This window comes from Cyprinus carpio, chromosome B25 (assembly GCF_018340385.1).
Source record: "Cyprinus carpio isolate SPL01 chromosome B25, ASM1834038v1, whole genome shotgun sequence".
NCBI lineage: Eukaryota > Metazoa > Chordata > Actinopteri > Cypriniformes > Cyprinidae > Cyprinus > Cyprinus carpio.
Genome location: NC_056621.1, coordinates 20,871,193 through 20,889,502, shown reverse-complemented (window position 1 = coordinate 20,889,502; position 18,310 = coordinate 20,871,193). Strand labels below are relative to the sequence as shown.

The 18,310-nt window shown below is 38.1% G+C and overlaps 2 protein-coding genes and 1 long non-coding RNA gene across 3 annotated transcripts; 2 read left to right on the top strand and 1 right to left on the bottom strand.

Moving 5' to 3' along the window:
• The first annotated feature begins 347 nt into the window (after positions 1–347).
• On the top strand, positions 348–2,226 carry LOC109080551. The gene is made up of 6 exons (XM_042753354.1): positions 348–673; positions 1,099–1,237; positions 1,322–1,402; positions 1,490–1,861; positions 2,027–2,122; positions 2,207–2,226. Exons 1-6 carry the CDS (start codon positions 611–613, stop codon positions 2,224–2,226), a joined length of 771 nt encoding a protein of 256 aa, XP_042609288.1. The 5' UTR covers positions 348–610.
• A 1,744-nt stretch (positions 2,227–3,970) lies between these two features.
• LOC109080549 lies at positions 3,971–5,790 on the bottom strand. Its single transcript, XR_006158651.1, has 3 exons — positions 5,497–5,790; positions 4,744–5,060; positions 3,971–4,559 (listed from the first exon to the last, which is right to left on the bottom strand). It is a non-coding gene; the product is annotated as an uncharacterized LOC109080549 (long non-coding RNA).
• A 9,467-nt stretch (positions 5,791–15,257) lies between these two features.
• LOC109080884 (histone H4) lies at positions 15,258–15,678 on the top strand. Its single transcript, XM_019095894.2, has one exon. It carries the CDS (start codon positions 15,313–15,315, stop codon positions 15,622–15,624), a length of 312 nt encoding a protein of 103 aa, XP_018951439.1. The 5' UTR covers positions 15,258–15,312; the 3' UTR covers positions 15,625–15,678.
• The last annotated feature ends 2,632 nt before the right edge of the window (positions 15,679–18,310 follow it).

Sequence of the window (18,310 nt, the reverse complement as noted above, 5' to 3'; positions counted from 1 at the left end):
TCATAATATTCACTCAGTGAATGTACATAATCACTCGCTTGCTCGTTGTTGCGAAGATTTTTCAGATCTCGCCAGAATAACGTGAAACTGCAACGTTTTGGTTTCTATGGACGCTGCTGTCGCCTAGCATAGCTGTGGCCCCAGATTCCACATACTCTTCCTCGCGATCTCGCTCCGTCTGACGGATCAAACCCCTGCCCACTATATGCGTTGCGTCTGAGGTTGATTTGCTGATCAACACATTAATCAATCTCTCTCTCACACACGCACGCACACACACACACACACACACACACACACACACACACACACACACACACACACACACACACACACACACACACACACACACACACACACATTAATCTGTGGCAGCGGGAGAAACTAATGTTGACAAAGTGACGAGTTACGATCAGTCCGCTGTTTTTAATTTTGACATCTACCGGAACCTCCGTGCATTTAACTTCATGTGTGGTGCGATCTCATTGATGGGTGTTGGGTGTTGACGCGTCAAGGCCCCACGAAGAAGAAGAAGAAGAGGGAAAATAAGCAGGAAAAGGTAAACAAGGAGGAAAAGGAAGCGTGGAAAAATAACTTGACCAAGCTGAAAATGAATCACCTTGACCCCGAAGATGCCATATTCCTGGTGGATGCGTTCCTGGATGAGTGCAAGGTAAATAACCTTATCTCATTGATGGAAAAAGCATACTAATTACATGCTAATTACAAGGTCTAAGACCATAATAGGCTCTGAGGTATATCAGGGAAGAAGTATCAAGGTGCAAAACTGCAACACTCCAAACAAAGTGCAACTATACAGTACCATGTTCAATGTCTTTATTCAAATGCAAGCTATAGTGCTGAACTGAGCTGAGTTCACACATTAGAGCCAGTGAGAGTTTAATTCAATATTCTGTCAAAACGTTTAACTTTCTTTTCTATTTTTCAATGAAGAACGGGTTTTCTAGACAGGGCCACAACCGCTAGACTGAATTTTTACAATGTAATATTATAACATTGGTTTTATAATAAGATGTTTATAGGTGGTTATAACCTTGGTGGGTGGTGGTTTATTCTGTGGCTTAATTGTTTATTTAGGTGGATCAGCATGGACAAACTAAAGGAGGGTCAAAACAATCCACAAAGCTGTGTGTTTGGCTTGATGAGGACAAAGATGGTCAACCTCTGCCAAAAAGATGTAGAGCTGGAGAGAAACGAAAGCGAGATTCAGCTACTGGTTGTTTTTTTGTTTGTTTTTTCATCATTAGTTGCATTCATTATTCATTGAGCAAGTTCTAAATTGATATTTATATTTCTGCAGTTTCTTCAGCAAGCGTTAAAAGCGTGTCCTGTGCTCCGTCTACCAGCACAACTGAAGACACTGTGATCATCGAAAATTTTGTTTTTTTTTCCCTTAATACTTGTTTCCTTATTTGTTATGTGGTAATTGCCCAGATTTAACATTGCCTTCTTCCCTTTTCATTTTCAGACTCCCTCATTCAAGATGTCCGAGACCTCTTGGGAAGTGGTGCTGAACAACCTTTCCCCTCAGACTGGAGGAACAGGCAAACTACCTCTCTGGAGAATTGGACAGTAATGAGGCCCTTCATGGTGAACAATATGTTGTCATCTGAGAAGCCCAAGGAGGTGGTTTGCCATCACTGTGGACACAAGGCTGCAGTAGTGATGTGTAGGGACTGTTTACCGCGATCACTCTACTGCACAGCCTGTGACCTTTCCACACATGAGGCCCTGGTGCTTCATAACAGAGCACCCATGGTGGAGGGGTTCTTCAGACACCTGCCGCCATCCACTTTTGTTCAGCAGCACGAGGGAGGGAAATTCTCCTATCATGAAAAAGGTAGTTTTTAAGTCTCAGGTTATATAGGCTGTTTTACATTTTACACAAACCCTGGTTTACTGCAACAAACATGCAGGATGAAGTTGTGTTTGATAGAAACAACACCCTCTCTGTTGAGTTTTTGGTTTCATTTACTCTAATATGTAAACTAATTCTGCTTTTTAGATTGCATGTTACCAATCGTTCCTCCCTGCTCCGACTGCTCCACTGGGCAAACAAGCTTTTCCAAGGGAAAGCCAGTTATTTTAATTGGAATGAATGGTAACATTTTTTTTTATTATTTCTTCATATTGTGTTTTTTGTTTCTTCTGAACAAGAGATAATTGTTTTTGTCTGAAATTTCAGGAAGATACAACCTCTTATAGATACAACCACAAATAACACGCCAGTCCATATTCTTGGACTAACAATGATTCCAAACTAAAAGTACTTCTTCTTCTTTTTCGTAACTCGTCACTTTGTCAACATTAGTTTCTCCCGCTGCCACAGATTAATGTGTTGATCAGCAAATCAACCTCAGACGCAACGCATATAGTGGGCAGGGGTTTGATCCGTCAGACGGAGCGAGATCGCGAGGAAGAGTATGTGGAATCTGGGGCCACAGCTATGCTAGGCGATAGCAGCGTCCATAGCAACCAAAACGTTGCAGTTTCACGTTATTCTGGCGAGATCTGAAAAATCTTCGCAACAACGAGCAAGCAAGTGATTATGTACATTCACTGAGTGAATATTATGAAAATGAAATATATATTTCTCGCTAGAAATATAATCAAAACTTATTTTTATGCAGAAACTAACTCAAAATATAGATTTTTTCACTAAAAATGAGAGAAATGTCCGCCATGTTTTTTGTTCTCACAGTCGGAATCTTGAAAGTCACGTGACTTGGACGCAAAACAATAGGAAAAGAACAGGCAAAAAAAACGTAACATTCATACAATTCAAGGGCCATTATTGTAAGCCCTCTACGTTTTGCACTTTGGACCAACGTAGTCAGGGTACGTTTTTATATGAGACTGGGTTGGTGTAAGCCAAGGGTCGGCAACCTTTTCGACATGACGTGCCATTTTTAATTTTTCTGGTTAACCACTGTGTCAATTACGGTGACGCATTGCTGCCACACACACATTATTTTTTTCCACTCACTTATGTCGTAATAACGAGATGTTATGTCGTTTTAGCGTAATCTTTTCTTGTTAAAACGACATCTTTTCTCGTAATAACGAGATATTATGTCGTAAAAACTATATGTTTTCCCGTTGTTATAGATGGTGCATTATGTGAGCGATAAGTCCGCGCTGGTGTCACCACAGTCTGACATAAACGAGGATCTGCACGCTGTTGAAATTATTTAAATACTACACTGTTTTAAATGTATTTTAATGTAATTGTTTTAATTTTAGCGGCATGTTTATTAGGACTAATATCCAATCTGTCTACAATATAGTGCTATCCAACTCAGACCCATGACTCTATAGGCTCCGATCAGATCAAAACAGTTATTTTTGAATAATCGACTCTCAGCTTAATATTTCTTTATTTGAATGACTGAAGTTTGATTTAACAACAAATCGAAATACGAAAAAAAAAGAAATAAAGAGATTTTCTGATAGGCTTTCTTAAGTGTATTATGTAGCTGTTAGTGCAAGTATAAGATCTGTAGAGTTACAAAGTCTCAAACCCAAAGAGATATTCTTTGTAAAAGTTACACCTCAGCCACACCTTCCTAAAACACTTCGGTCAAACAAGCCCCCACATCTCTACGTCAGTGTGTGGGGCCAGAGTTTCATAACACCTCCCAAATGTATACGCAAAGAAAGAAGGCGTAACTTTTTTTTTATCGCCGATGCTGTGTTTTTCGTCCAAAAGCCAAACTACTTTGTTTGGCCTTCCAGGGCTGTTCTAGAACAGTACCACCCAAATATTTAACTGTGTGCTGCGCATTTTTCGGAGGACTGTTTCTAGCATCTCGGAGAGCACAGATCGTTTCTACGTCTTTGTCTTTTCTACGATAACAAATGCAAACTTACCAATCTGATACATTCTGGTCGAGTCGCACTGGCAAAGTCGATCGATCAGCTTGGTCATCTGCATCATCAGATTCGGGCTCTAATTGATAAGGTTACATGTTAACAATAGTTAACACCTACAGTAGTGCTTGTTCATGGTGGGAATTGTTGGGTCTTTGTTAATAATATTATAAAGTGTATGGTCTAGACCTACTTTGTTTAAAAAGTGCTGTGAGAATTTTTGTTATGAATTGGCACTATATAAATAAAACTGAATTGAAATTGATTCTGGTTATAGATTCTGTATGTGTCTTTGACAGTTTGTAAGGGATGTGACACTCTTTCTAGTTTTGTCATTGTCAGGCTCCAAACACTCCTGTAACGTCAAGTTTCTTTGCTTGTTTTTGTGACCTCAGCACGTTGCCAGCCTTGAAGTTACTGCAGTCCTAAAGATTTAAGGAAAACATAGATTTATGGGAGGAATAGTTAAGTAAATATTTCATGGACTAAATCTATGACTTACCTCATGAGGCTTTGAGCTGTCAAGATGTGATAGCAGGTATTCCTCTATCCTTTTCATCAACAAACATGTGGGTTCCATGTAATGGCTCAACTGCACTTGTACCTGAGCTTTGCTTCCTCACAAGTCCAAAGTTGGCATCCAATGTCACAATCATATCTCCATCTGCCTGGAAAACAAACACTTACAGTAATTCTGGTTTTGTACCTGCACCAGGTTTATACATTTATACTATTACTATTTTATTATAATACTTTATACAAAAATTAACTAATATTGCAGATATCATTTCAATGCCATCAGGTCATGGTAGTGGCTAATCAAACAAGAACCACGCTGGAACTAGAACCAACCTTTGGACATGCTGGGCATATGGTCCCATCATCTAACTGTGGGCAAATATCTACCAAACTTCTTTGTCGGAAGTGCTGATGCCTAAAATGGGATATGGATTCCCCCACCAGGGCTCTGTAGAGTGTGTTAACCTACGGTATAAGCAGCAGTCAGTGAAAACACTATTTCGTATGGTAACGTGGTGATGATGGTGGTTCACTCAGAAGTTGTTATTTTATAGAAAAATATCAAGAATACTTTTGCATGCAACTGTACAATCCTACGGTGGTTTCTGGTTCACACGCACACATATTGACTGTGATGGTGCGGAGTCGTCCTGCCAAATAAAAAGAGGGAAATAAAACAAAAACATAACCAAGTACTTCTTTAGAGACTAACATATCAACATAGACTAAATCACTTGAATGTGTCACCTATAACTTAATGGTCCGTTTTCAGAAAAAAACATTAACTGTTTGTATCTTGAGACACAACAATGAAACGGACATATTTTAAGATAGACCAATACAAGTTGCTTTCTGTTAAAACAGTTCAACATGCATATTAGTCTAAGACTAGATAGAGCCTTGTCTGTGAAACTGGGGGAATGTTTGTTATTACTGGAATCACGAACAGGCACAAATTAGAAATGTATCACAAATTTGATTAATTCCTTACAGGAAATCATTATTCCACATGTAATAGGACTGGATTCCTTAACCTGTCAAGAAAATTAAATACATTAAGATTTTGTATCATGTAAAATGACAAACCTGTGCTGACAATGACCTTCATGTCCTTTGTGTACACAGTATGGGTGCCATGGCCTTCAGGTAAATCTAGGAATAACCCCAGGGAGGATGGCTCATAGTAGGCATTCTGTAAGAAAGACTGATAGCTCTAACAATGTTTTCTAAACAACAAACTCGAGACACTAACAGTTGATACTACATATTGCTAAAACAATTTGAAGAATCTAATGAATCTGTTGAAATTACTGTGAGTTTGCTGTCTGTATGTATGACCGTACATTCCACTTATCAGGAAGATGCAATGAATTTCTGTGAGTCCTCTTCAGACAAGCCTCACAAAACACTGCACACAGCAAAAAATCCAGAGTGAAATCAACTCTGCTGGGAGTACATGTGAGACCACACTCAAGAGTCTGAAAGTGTTAAAATAGGAGTGTTAAATTAACACTGGAGTTAAAGTTAATGAGATAATTAAGTGATTAACTGAGTGATGATTGACCATTATTGACGAAACCTGATGTAAACGAGCAGAATCAACAAAGACAAAAATCACAATTTTTTATGTCACCATTATAGTGGTCAGTGTTTGCTTTAGTTGGGCTCTTGACCCTTACGTTTTTAAAATTAGATTTGGTTTGGCTGTTATAACTCAGTTGTATTAGAGAGATGATTAAAAATAAAAAACATGATTATGTGATATTAGATATGTTTTTACATAATAATTATTTGACCTGAACTTCACCCACCAAACTTGTTTAAAGCCTAAAACATTAGGTCTGAACATTAGAAAACAAACTACTAAAAGTAGCATTGAAAACAAAAATAGAATACTAAGAATAAAGGGAAATTACTAAGACAATTCAGGTAATAATTTATTCATGCCACAGTGCATCATGGGAGCCATGGATGAATTTTGATAGGTGGCACCCAGAATGCACTGCAACACAAGTCTCCTGCAACATGCTTTTTTGATTGTCACCGTCGTTGAGGTTCACAGGTTGATTCTTGATGTTTGCATATGTCTAAATGAAAGACTCTTTTAAAAGATTTTTGAACAAACAACTTTTAAGAAATTCCACAGATTGTATTTAAAATGCCGGCAATCCTATGCTGAAGAATTATTCCGCCGCAATAATCAACTGTGAAAGTTTAACTCAGTGATTCAGGAAAACCAATATTTTTTGGTTGCCCTTCTGTTTTATAACTTCATTACAACAGCCAAACAAAATCTGACTTTAAAATTTTAAGGGTCAAGAGCCCAACTAAAGCAAACATTGGCCACTATAATGGTGAAATTAAAATAGTGATTTTCGTCTTTGTTGATTCTGCTTGTTAACATCAGGTTTTGTCAATAATGGTCAATCATCACTCAATTAATCACTTAATTATCTCATTAACTTTAACTCTGATTCAGGGTTAATTTAACACTCCTATTTTAACACTTTCACACTCTTGAGTGTGGTCTCACATGTACTCCCAGCAGAGTTAATTCCACTCTGGATTTTTTGCTGTGCAGTGGAGCTGCACTCAATGCACCTATAATCAGCATGTTCTAGGCAGACAACACACTGGGTAGTGATTGGTGCTGAACATTCAAACGACACCTTAAGCATGTCATCATTGACTGCATCCCAGGCATGAAGCTCTCTCTTCTTTGCCTTACTGTGTGCAGTCTCAGAACATGAACTACAGCTCGGTGCCACATCATTAGGTTCAGCCTGTTGAGATGTAATAGACATGGAAGGGTTTGAAGGGTGGGTCTGTTTGGAGTTGGGCTCGGGAAGACCTTGACTAAGGTAAGAAACCTTTGCAGGGCCAGCGAAACACCTTCTCACCACCTTAATCTTAACGCTCCTGAAGTGTGCACTCTTAACTGCTTTTCCCATTTCTGAAATCAAAATATTTGGGAATTATTACATAAAGCACAGTACAAACCCTAATTCTTATCACAGCCCAAAAGACAGAAAAATACTTCGGTAAACACAGGATGCAGATGAGGGATATGTATTTGGTGCCTGAGAAGACAGATAGACAGACAGATAGATAGATAGATAGATAGATAGATAGATAGATAGACAGATAGACACACAGGTGACAGGTGTGCTAGTAGAGCAGCAGCCTGATTAAAATTAACGTATTACTCTAAGCTTCCTCATGTGGGATCAAATGCAGCCAAGCTTTTGTTCAAACCCACAGAACTTTATTATACATTCTAGTCAAGATCCCAAGGTTTCCAAACAGCCGTAAAATACGTCTTTGGTTTGAATATTTCACTCATCATATTGCTTCATTCAAGCGTCAATGAGGAGATACACAATATATGCAATAAGCCTTACTGTCTTACAGTGGGTAAAACGTCATTTTTACAGGTTTACTTTGCGCTTAACTATTAAACTAAATTTCCCCATTAGCTTCAGACACAAAAACATGCTAATTAGCAACGTTAATGCTCACATAAAGCATGCAACGTTAACGTAACGACAGGCTAATAACGTTATAGGGCCTAGCTATAATGTTTGCAGACACATCGCAATACGGTTATCTCATGTCAACAATCATGTCACGCAATACGATTTTATGTATTGTTTTCCCTTATTGGCTAATTAATAACAGTTTAAATGCTCAGTTTTATCATTTTAATAGTCTTACCTGAAAATATCGCAACGTTGCCGCGTTATTCAGTAGACTTCCGATTACCTGTGAGCTGGATTCCTCGTGGCTTAAAACTATATTCAACTAAAACAAAATTATTTTTAATTAACCATGTGGATGGATGATAACAGCTTTCTGAGCCTACTAGTAGGCGCAGTAGGCCCCTCCTGGCCCATATCTATGAGCTGATAACCACTGATAACGCCCATTCAATCGAGTGATAACATTCGAAGCGGGTGGCAGATCCTCGTTTATGTCAGACTGTGGCGACAGCAGCGCGGACTTATCACTCACATAATGTACCATCTATAACAACGGGAAAACATATTGTTTTTATGACAATATGTTGTTATAACGAGAAAAATATGTCGTTATAACGACATAATTATATCGTTTTTACGACATAACATCTCGTTATTACGAGAAAATATGTCGTTTTAACGAGAACATATGTCGTTTTAACGAGAAAAGATTACGTTAAAACGACATGACATCTAGTTATTACGACATAAGTGAGTGGAAAAAATAATTTGTATGTGGCAGCAATGCGTCACCATAGTCAATAACCACCCACCCCACCCTAAAAAATACAATAACTGATACACAGTGTGACGGTACTGAACACCACTGTGTGTGTAACGAGGCCAATGCATTAAAACCTTCAGTTAAATCACCTTTCTATATTAATGCGCTGCTTTAACTGATGCGCGTATACACACACCGCTTGCACACAGAGATCTGAGACCGTGCTGTGTCACTATTGCTCACGTGCCAGCGATTCTCCCTCTGCATGCCACTGGTGTAAGCCATTCATAAATAAAGAAAACATTAGCCACATTGCTTTCCTCATCATTTAGAATGAACGCCACTCTGACAACAGGTTATTATATATATATAGAAGTCGGGGCCTAGTGGTTAGAGAGTTTGACTCCTAACCCTAAGGTTGTGGGTTTGAGTCTCTGGCCGGCAATACCAAGACTGAGGTGCCCTTGAGCAAGGCACCGAACCCCCAACTGCTCCCCGGGCGCCGCAGCATAAATGGCTGCCCACTGCTCTGTGTGTGTGTGTGTGTGTGTGTGTGTGTGTGTGTGCATGTTTTTGTGACATATCAGGACACAACGTTGTATAATGACATGGGTATGACACAGGTATTACAAGGAGAGGGTGACTTATGAGGACATAACCCATGTCCCCATTTTTCAAAACACTTATAAACCATACAGAATGAGTTTTTTCGAGAAAGTAAAAATGCACAAAGTTTCCTGTAAGGGGTAGGGTTGGTGTAGGGCGATAGAATATACAGTTTGTACAGTATAAAAACCATTATGCCTATGGAATGTCCCCACAATTCACAAAAAACAAATGTGTGTGTGTGTGTGTGTGTCTTTATATTTGCAAATAGTGAATGAAAATGAAGCCTTAATTAGTAGATTATGCAAACATGTATCAAAACTATTAAAACCTTTTTGAAATCTTGGGAGGATGGCAGTGTAGCTCTCAATACCCCTCTGACAATACGAGTTTATCTATCTATCTATCTATCTATCTATCTATCTATCTATCTATCTATCTATCTATCTATCTATCTATCTATCTATCTATCTATCTATCTATCTATCTATCTATCTATCTATCTATCTATCTGTAATTGATTTATAATTGAATGATGGTGCAATACTGCCACATACTGCAACGATATAAATTTGCTAGTCTTAGGGAACCTAACAGAGAATACATGGAGGATATTCTCACATATTTTGATTGATGCAATGTAGCACCATTATTGTAGCAAAAAAAAAAAAAAAAAAAAAATTGTGCTGCATTGAGTTTCTTTGTTTTAGTTTATTTACAACTTAGTGCATGACAATACAAAATAAAAAATAATTTGGGAATCATTCAAATGTTTTTGAAAGAAGTCTGTTCTTCTCACCAAAGCTGAATTTATTTGATCAAAAATACAGCTGCACTCCCCTCAGCATGGCGGCGTGGGTATACTGTTCCCCATAGCGACCCCTAGAGGACAAAGTTCGAAGTTCCCTTGAAAGGGAATGTCTCAGGTTACGAATGTAACCATGGTTCCCTGAGTAGGGAACGAGACACTGCGTCCTCTAGCTCCCTGCCATGCTTCGGACACAAGCTTCAGACGAAGAAGTGAGTGCAAAATGAATGGAAGTCTATGGGGCTAGACGGCTAAATTTGTCCCTTACACCCGATTGCCGTTGAGAAATCTCAGATCTGATTGTAGGTTTCACAAATTCAACATGGGTTATAGGTCGAAAGTTGAATGAACGAGTACTTATGTCCTTTTGATTTCTTACAGGTTGAGTTGTTGTTGAACGCTGATTGGTCAGTGAAGGACTGATTACGACCAGAGATACCGCTTGATGGCATCCGAATCAGAATCAGCGGGATCAGAATGTTAAGGCGGACTTTTTCGCCCAAGTTTTTCTTTTCAACGCAGCAACTTTTTTTTTTTGGTTGCTTGCACTTTTATCTGCCTATTGTTATGTATGTACTGTGAAATTTACACTGAAAATAAATTGAATTTGAGTACTTGTGTTATTCTTGTGTTAATAAATACCGGATACATATGGTATAGTATTGCCACCTTAAAAAAACACAAACAAATGTCACGCTCAATAGTGCCAAATATCAATAAAAATTGAAAAAGGAAACAAATGCCTTGCAGGTGTGCAATGATAAATTGTTCTAATAGTGGGCAAGGGTTGTCCTATTTCTCATTTCCCAAGGACGAAAAAGGGTAACCCATGTGGACTGTGTTAATTGTCAAAGCCTACCTGAATTTACAGTGGTTCACGTGGGAGGGAAAGTTGGCCAGATGCCAAGTTGGCTAATGTCCAAAATCGGCCAGGTTGCGTGGGCTACCACAGATTGTAACGATACGTGTTGTTGGGAGGGGGACTCTTCCCTTACTCGATTGCTACATACAAATTGTTTTGTTAATATTTTAACTATTTTAACTACTTCACTGAATCACCTTCTACAGACTGAATGGGTTTTTTAGGAGTTACCCAATGCTGTGGCTTAATGACCTTGCCGTAAAGCAGTATCTCTGGTCGTACGATGCGTATGACGTCATTGACATTTTAAAAGACTTTTTAAAGCAAATAAGTGACTCTAAAAAATCTAACACCCAGCAATGTGTAATTTCTTTGCATCTCCTTTCGAATACAACATTCAAATTACTAGACAAAAAATTACATCCTGAGAAAAGTGGATTTTGAGGGGTATACCGCCATTGACCTCCATTCATTCTGCACTCGTCCTGTGAGCGCCCTCATATGGAATCAGAGTGGAACTGCAACCAGTTCAGAAGCCGGAAGTGTAGTGAGAGTGAAACTTCTCGCCATATTAGACTGTGGTATGCTTCAGACACGGGTCACGACAAGGTGTTCCCCATAGCGACCCCTAGAGGACGCAGATCGAAGTTCCCTTGAAAGGGAACTACTTTCTTCATCGCTGTCTGTGGTCGTCTGGAGAGCTTCCTCGTGTGCCATCGTGATTAAAAAGTCAACAAAGCTGAACTTTGCTGCCAGTTTTATAGTACAGATAAGGGGCGTTAACTATATGCTGCATCACATCATTAGCATCTGAATAGAGCTCTGTGTGTGCGTGTGTGTGCAGACAGATCAGAGAAAAAACATAACAACAGAAAGAAACAATGAAGGTTTTAAGAAGACCAATCCTTATCATTTGCCTTTTGTAAACATAATTGCGTAACTTTTCCTAGATTTTGTATTCTTCTACCCTTTGCAAGCCATGGAGGGTTTTCTTTAAGCCTTTCTTAACTCTGAAAGGGGCAAAACATCAGCAAGCATCTGATATGTGTAACAGAATGTTTCATGCATGCAGTAAACTTTATTAAAAAATAAAAAATAAAATAAAAAACGAAAACCACGTTAGGCTCACAGGTCTACATAAATTGCGTGAGTTTACAACATTAGGATATACATGGAACGAGCACAATAAGCCCACACAGGCTATAGACCATCCCCTCAGAAGAAATCAGGACAGAAGTGGACAGAAGAGACGGATTAAAGCACCAGGTGTGAACGGGTGTAAATGGAAGGGGCTACAGAGCAGTCTATCCAGAAATAATAATATACTTTGTGTATTATCTCACATTATGTCAGCATTTATATATCTGGCAGTATACAAGCTAAATTAAACTGTAAGATGTAAAATGACTGGTAAATGCGCATTTGTTAAGATTCTCAACCGAGCTGAAAACTGAAAGACGCTTGTGTGCCTCCCTTGTATGATGTGCACATGAAGACATTTTCCTAGAAAAGTGCAAATAGTTTGCAAACATTGATTGTTCAAGGTAACAGCATGCAGAAGTGATGGGCAATTAATGGATATATAGGCCTATAGACGCGCTTTATGTCTGTTGATGGGGCATCAATATCCATATGTACAGCACTTTCAGAACATTTACACCTAAGCAGATATTTACAAACACATTTAGTTTCTGATGAAGAGACAGTCAACACAAATCAAAAGTTACCCAAAACTATATCTTTGTGATTTATGGAATGTTACATTATAGAACGTTCACATGGTGACGGTAGACAGCTCCATGATGAAGAAAACTCTTCTCCACTCTTAATAATTCTTTAAAGTTAAACGGATGAAGACATTTTTAAACAATCCCACATCCTGTTCCAGATTAATTCAGCCAGATGTTTACATTTTTTATTTATTTATTTGCGCTGCAACTTTGACATCTCTAAAATACCTTTAACTTTATCTAGTTTTTATAAAGGCTTTAATAAGTTGGTCAATTATATGCTATATATAATTACGTATTTTTTTCTTTACATAGCTATTTTATACATACATATCTTCTCAATAGCATGTCAATCAAATGCATTCATTCAGTTATTAATAGATCTCAGATTTCTTTATCTGCTTGTGTGAGTCTTTGGAATAACATTTAGTGATACAGAAAGGGAAGAGTTTGGGCTTCTTCAATAAAAAAATAATAAAGAAAATCTTTGTATATAGGCTAATAAAGTTGTTGAAGTCTCTATCAAAACGATCCATAATTACTATCTGGTAAATTACAAACTTGCTAAATTTAACAATAGCATTTCCCCTCATTTACTCCTTCCTTCAGTCTGAAGAAACAATCAATCATTTATTTTGGGACTGTGCTTACGGTAAAGTGTTAACCTTGTCTGCTTTAAATGTTTGAAAATGATTAACAGATGAAAACATTTGATAGAAATGTAGAAAAAATAATCAAAAAGCAATCAAATGTAAATAAATTAATTTAATAAAGCTACTGGAATAGTTACACTACATATTAAGTTTTAAAGAGTGTAACTTGTAACCTATTACTTTTCCAAAGTAACCCTCCCAAAACTGGGTGTCTTATACTGTGATTGAGGCTTATTTTCACTGCTTAGTATTTGTAATTTATTGTTTATTATTATTATTGTTGTTGTTGTAGTCTCATAATCAGATATATGCATACTTTGCGTTTCTATCTTTTTTTTCATGTCTGTTGTCTGTGTTTGTTTTCTGTAGTGAAAGTAAAAATTGCACAAAAATATATGGATCAAAATTATAGTCAGGAAAATAAAATATTTACTGATGGATCCAAAGATCGTGTTTGAGGAAATACAGCAGTTTCAATATGCATTCCTCAATTTAAGATTAGAATTGGAAAAAGGACAAGTAATCATTTATCATTTATCAGGGAAGTCGTGGCCTAATGGTTAGCGAGTCGGACTCCCAATCGAAGGGTTGTGAGTTCGAGTCTCGGGCCGGCAGGAATTGTGGGTGGGGGGAGTGCATGTACAGTTCTCTCTCCACCTTCAATACCATGACTTAGGTGCCCTTGAGCAAGGCATCGAACCCCCAAACTGCTCCCCCGGGCGCCGCAGCATAAAATGGCTGCCCACTGCTCCGGGTGTGTGTTCACAGTGTGTGTGTGTGTTCACTGCTCTGTGTGTGTGCACTTCGGATGGGTTAAATGTAGAGCACGAATTCTGAGTATGGGTCACCATACTTGGCTGAATGTCACGTCACTTTCACTTTCACTTTTTTTTCAGCAGAAATGTTAGCCATTCTGAGAGCTCTTAATTGGGTCGAGGAAATACAGCCATTAAGAACAGTTATTTGCTCAGACTCTTACTCTGTCTTAAGAAGTTTAGTAAGTGGTAAGTCTACATCTAGACAGGACATTTTCTATGATATCTTACAAAGCATGTTCAAAATTCACCAATATAGTTAAGTATTTCATTTGTATGGGTACCAGCACATGTTGGGATAGAGGGAAATGAGGAACCTGATCAAATGCCAAGAAGGCATTGAAACAAACCGATAAAGATATAAACATATGACTTAGTAAAGCAGAAATGAAAGGAATAATCAGAGGGGATATGATTAGGAGATGGCAAAAGATGTGGGATATGGATGTAAATGTTTGGCATCTATACAACATTCAAAAACAATTTGGAAATGGAAGACAAAAATTAGAAGTAGGAAGGAGGACACAATAATATCTAGACTCTGTATTGGTCACACAGCTGTTCGATCATTGTTTATTAAACATAAATCAGGTAATTGCAATAACTGTGGTATTCCAGAGACTGTGGAACATATCATATTACATTGTGAAGCATATGAAGGAGAAAGAATGTGATTAATACAATAATTAAGTTAAATATTGAATGTATAACAGTTAAGACAATACTAGAGTATACTCCAGCACAGTATAAAGCCTATAATGCAATTATAAATTATTTGAAAGCAATGGTTTAAAAAATAGAATTTGAAATGACATAATGAAGCATATAAAATAATTATATTCCTGTGTAATGGTGTCCTTATTATTATTATTATTTTTTAATCTGTTGTCACCAAAATCCATTATGCTCCACACTCCAGTCCAGTAGGTGGCGGAAATGCACCTTTTAAGTGGGTTTGCCAATCGCTATTAAAAAGAAAAGAAGAAGAAGAGAGAGACAGCGAGCGAGAGAGCGAGAGAGAGAGAGAGAGAGAGAGAGAGAGAGAGAGAGAGAGAGAGAGAGAGAGAGGAGTGCTCCGCCTTCGTGTGTTTCAACTAGGTCCTGTAGACTACTGTAAAGTTCTTCTCTCACATCTCTGCTTTCACAACTTCTGTTGTATAACGAAGGATCTTGAAGGTCTGTAACAATGTCTGGAAGAGGCAAAGGCGGTAAAGGACTCGGGAAAGGAGGCGCTAAGCGTCATCGTAAGGTTCTGCGGGATAACATCCAGGGCATCACCAAACCCGCCATCCGTCGTCTCGCTCGCCGCGGTGGAGTCAAGCGTATCTCCGGTCTGATCTACGAGGAGACCCGCGGTGTGCTGAAGGTGTTCCTGGAGAACGTGATCCGCGATGCTGTGACCTACACCGAGCACGCCAAGAGAAAGACCGTCACCGCCATGGACGTCGTGTACGCGCTGAAACGACAGGGACGCACTCTGTACGGCTTCGGAGGATAATCACATTACTGTTCTCAACAAAACCCCAAAGGCTCTTTTAAGAGCCACCCACTTTTTCAATAAGAGTGCATTTTATAATATGTGGTTAGGTAATTTTACACGCATGCGTAACCTACTGTTAAAAATAGTAACTAAAGTTATATGAGACTAGTAGGCTAAACCAATTCTCAAATAACTGCTATGATGGCTTTGTTTCACCTACTTAAATAATTGTGCTGTCCAGTCTGTACAGACTGTCTGTTCCACAAATAGTGAGGTTAAATATAAATTTAATGTTAGGCTCTAGGGAAAAAAAAAAAAAAAACCTAAATAAATGATCTAAAACATTTTTTAAAGCTTGGGCTCCTAAACATTAGAGCAATGGCACAAAAAGCAGTTATTGTAAATGAAATGATCACAGATAATAGTTTTGATGTACTCTGCTTGACTGAAACCTGGCTAAAACCAAATGATTATATTGGTCTAAACAAGTCTACTCCATCAAACTACTGTTATAAGCGTGAGCTCCGTCAGACTGGTCAATATACAGTGATATTCTCAATGTTACCCAGAAAACTAATGCTAAAAATAGGTGTATATCTGTCAAAGGGGTAAATCTATGGAATAACTGTGATAAGGAATTACAATTAATTCACTTTGCAAATGTAAGAAAATTTATAAAAACATGGTTTTAAATAATTATATGACTCATTATCAATACATTTTATTTATTATTTAACAAATTGAAGTAATGGTTGGAATGTGTATTTCTGTAATTATGAACAGTCGAGGCCAAAAATATTGGCCCCCTTGGTAAATATGACCAAAAAAGGCTGTGAAAAAATTCATCTAAAAAAAAAACACACAAATGTATCCTTTCATTGGATAATAAGAATTTAATTTAAATGGGGAAATATCATTATGAAATAAATGTAATAAGTTTGCCAGTTTAACAGGTCTACATTTTCTCCTATAATGCCTGATGAGGTTAGAGAACACCTGACAAGAGATCAGAGACCATTCCTTCATCCAGAATCACTCCAGACCCTTTAGATTCCCAGCTCCATGTTGGTGCTTCTCTTCAGTTCACTCCTCTCAGTTTCCGTAGTGTTCAGGTCAGAGGACTGGAATGGCTATAGCAGAAGCTTGGTTTTGAGCTCAGTGACCCATTTCTGTTGTTTTTGAGGTTTGTGTTTGGGTTATTGTACAGTTGGAAGATCCAAACATGGCCCATTATAAGATTTCTAACAGAGTCAGTCACTTACTGATTTTTTATCTGTAGGTATTTGAATGAATCCATGATGCCATGTATCTAAACAAGATGTCCAGGACCTCCAGCAGAAATATAGGCCCACAACATCAAAAATACAGCAGTATATTTCATTGTACACATGGGGTAGTTTTTTTCTCTGTGTTCACCAAACCCATCTTGAGTGTTTGCTGCTAAAAAGCTCATTTTTTAGTTTCATCTGATCATAGAAGCCATTCCCATTTAAAGTTCCAGTCGTGTCTGATAACTGAATATGCTGGAGTTTTTCTTGTAACCCTCCCAAACAATGTGTTGATGTAGGTTCTGTTTGACAATTTTTTTAAAGGTTTTCTGAAACAGAGACTCAACTATTTTCTGCAATTCTCCAGCTGTGATCCTTGGAGAGTCTTTAGCTACTCAAACTCTCCTTCTCACTGCACATTAGGACGATATAGACACACGTCCTCTTCCAGGCAGTTTTGTAAAATTTTCTGTTGGTTGGAAATTCTTAATTATTGCCCTGATGGAAATGGGAATTTTCACTGCTCTTTTCTTAAAGCCACTTCACCAATTTGAAAGTGAAAGTGAAAGTCGTGACATTTGTCAAGTATGGTAACCCATACTCGAAATTGGTGCTCTGCATTTAACCCATCCAAGTGCACACACACAGCAGTGAGAAGTGAACACACCGTGAACACACACCCAGAGCAGTGGGCAGCTATATCCAGCGCCCGGGGAGCAACTGGGGGTTCAGTCCCTTGCTCAAGGGCACTTCAGTCATGGGTATTTAGGGTGGAAGAGAGCGCTGTTCATTCACTCCCTCCCACCTACAACTCCTGCCAGCACCGAGACTCGAACCTGCGACCTTCTGGTTACAAGTCCAAATCTCTAACCATTAGGCCACAGCTGCCCCCTTGTTAAGCTCAATTATCTTTTGCTGCACATCAGAAATATATTCTTGGGTTTTTCTCATTGTGATGGATGATTAAGGGAATTTGGGCTTTGTTTTCCCTCCTCTTTATATTTCTGTGAAACAGGAAGCCAGATCTGGATGATTTCATGTTTATAATCACGCTGGAGTGCTCAAAATTGTGAATATGAATGGGAATATACTTCAGAGATATTTTACTCGTAAGAATTTATAGGGGTGCCAATAATTGTGACCAACAAGTATTTGAGAAAAAAACATTCATTTCCTAATAATATTTCCCCTCCGTTTTAAATTCTTATTATCCAATGAAAGGATACATTTTTTGTGATTTTTTTTTAAATAGAAGACCAAAAGGATTAACAATGCAGATGAATTTTCAGAGCCTTTTTTGATCATATTTACCAAGGGGGCCAGTATTTTTGGCCTTAACTGTATGTTTGTAATTAAACATACATTTTGGGAAAAGTATTTTGTAACTTGTTTATCTTGTATGATCAAATCTAGTGAAAAAATGTATGTGCATTGGC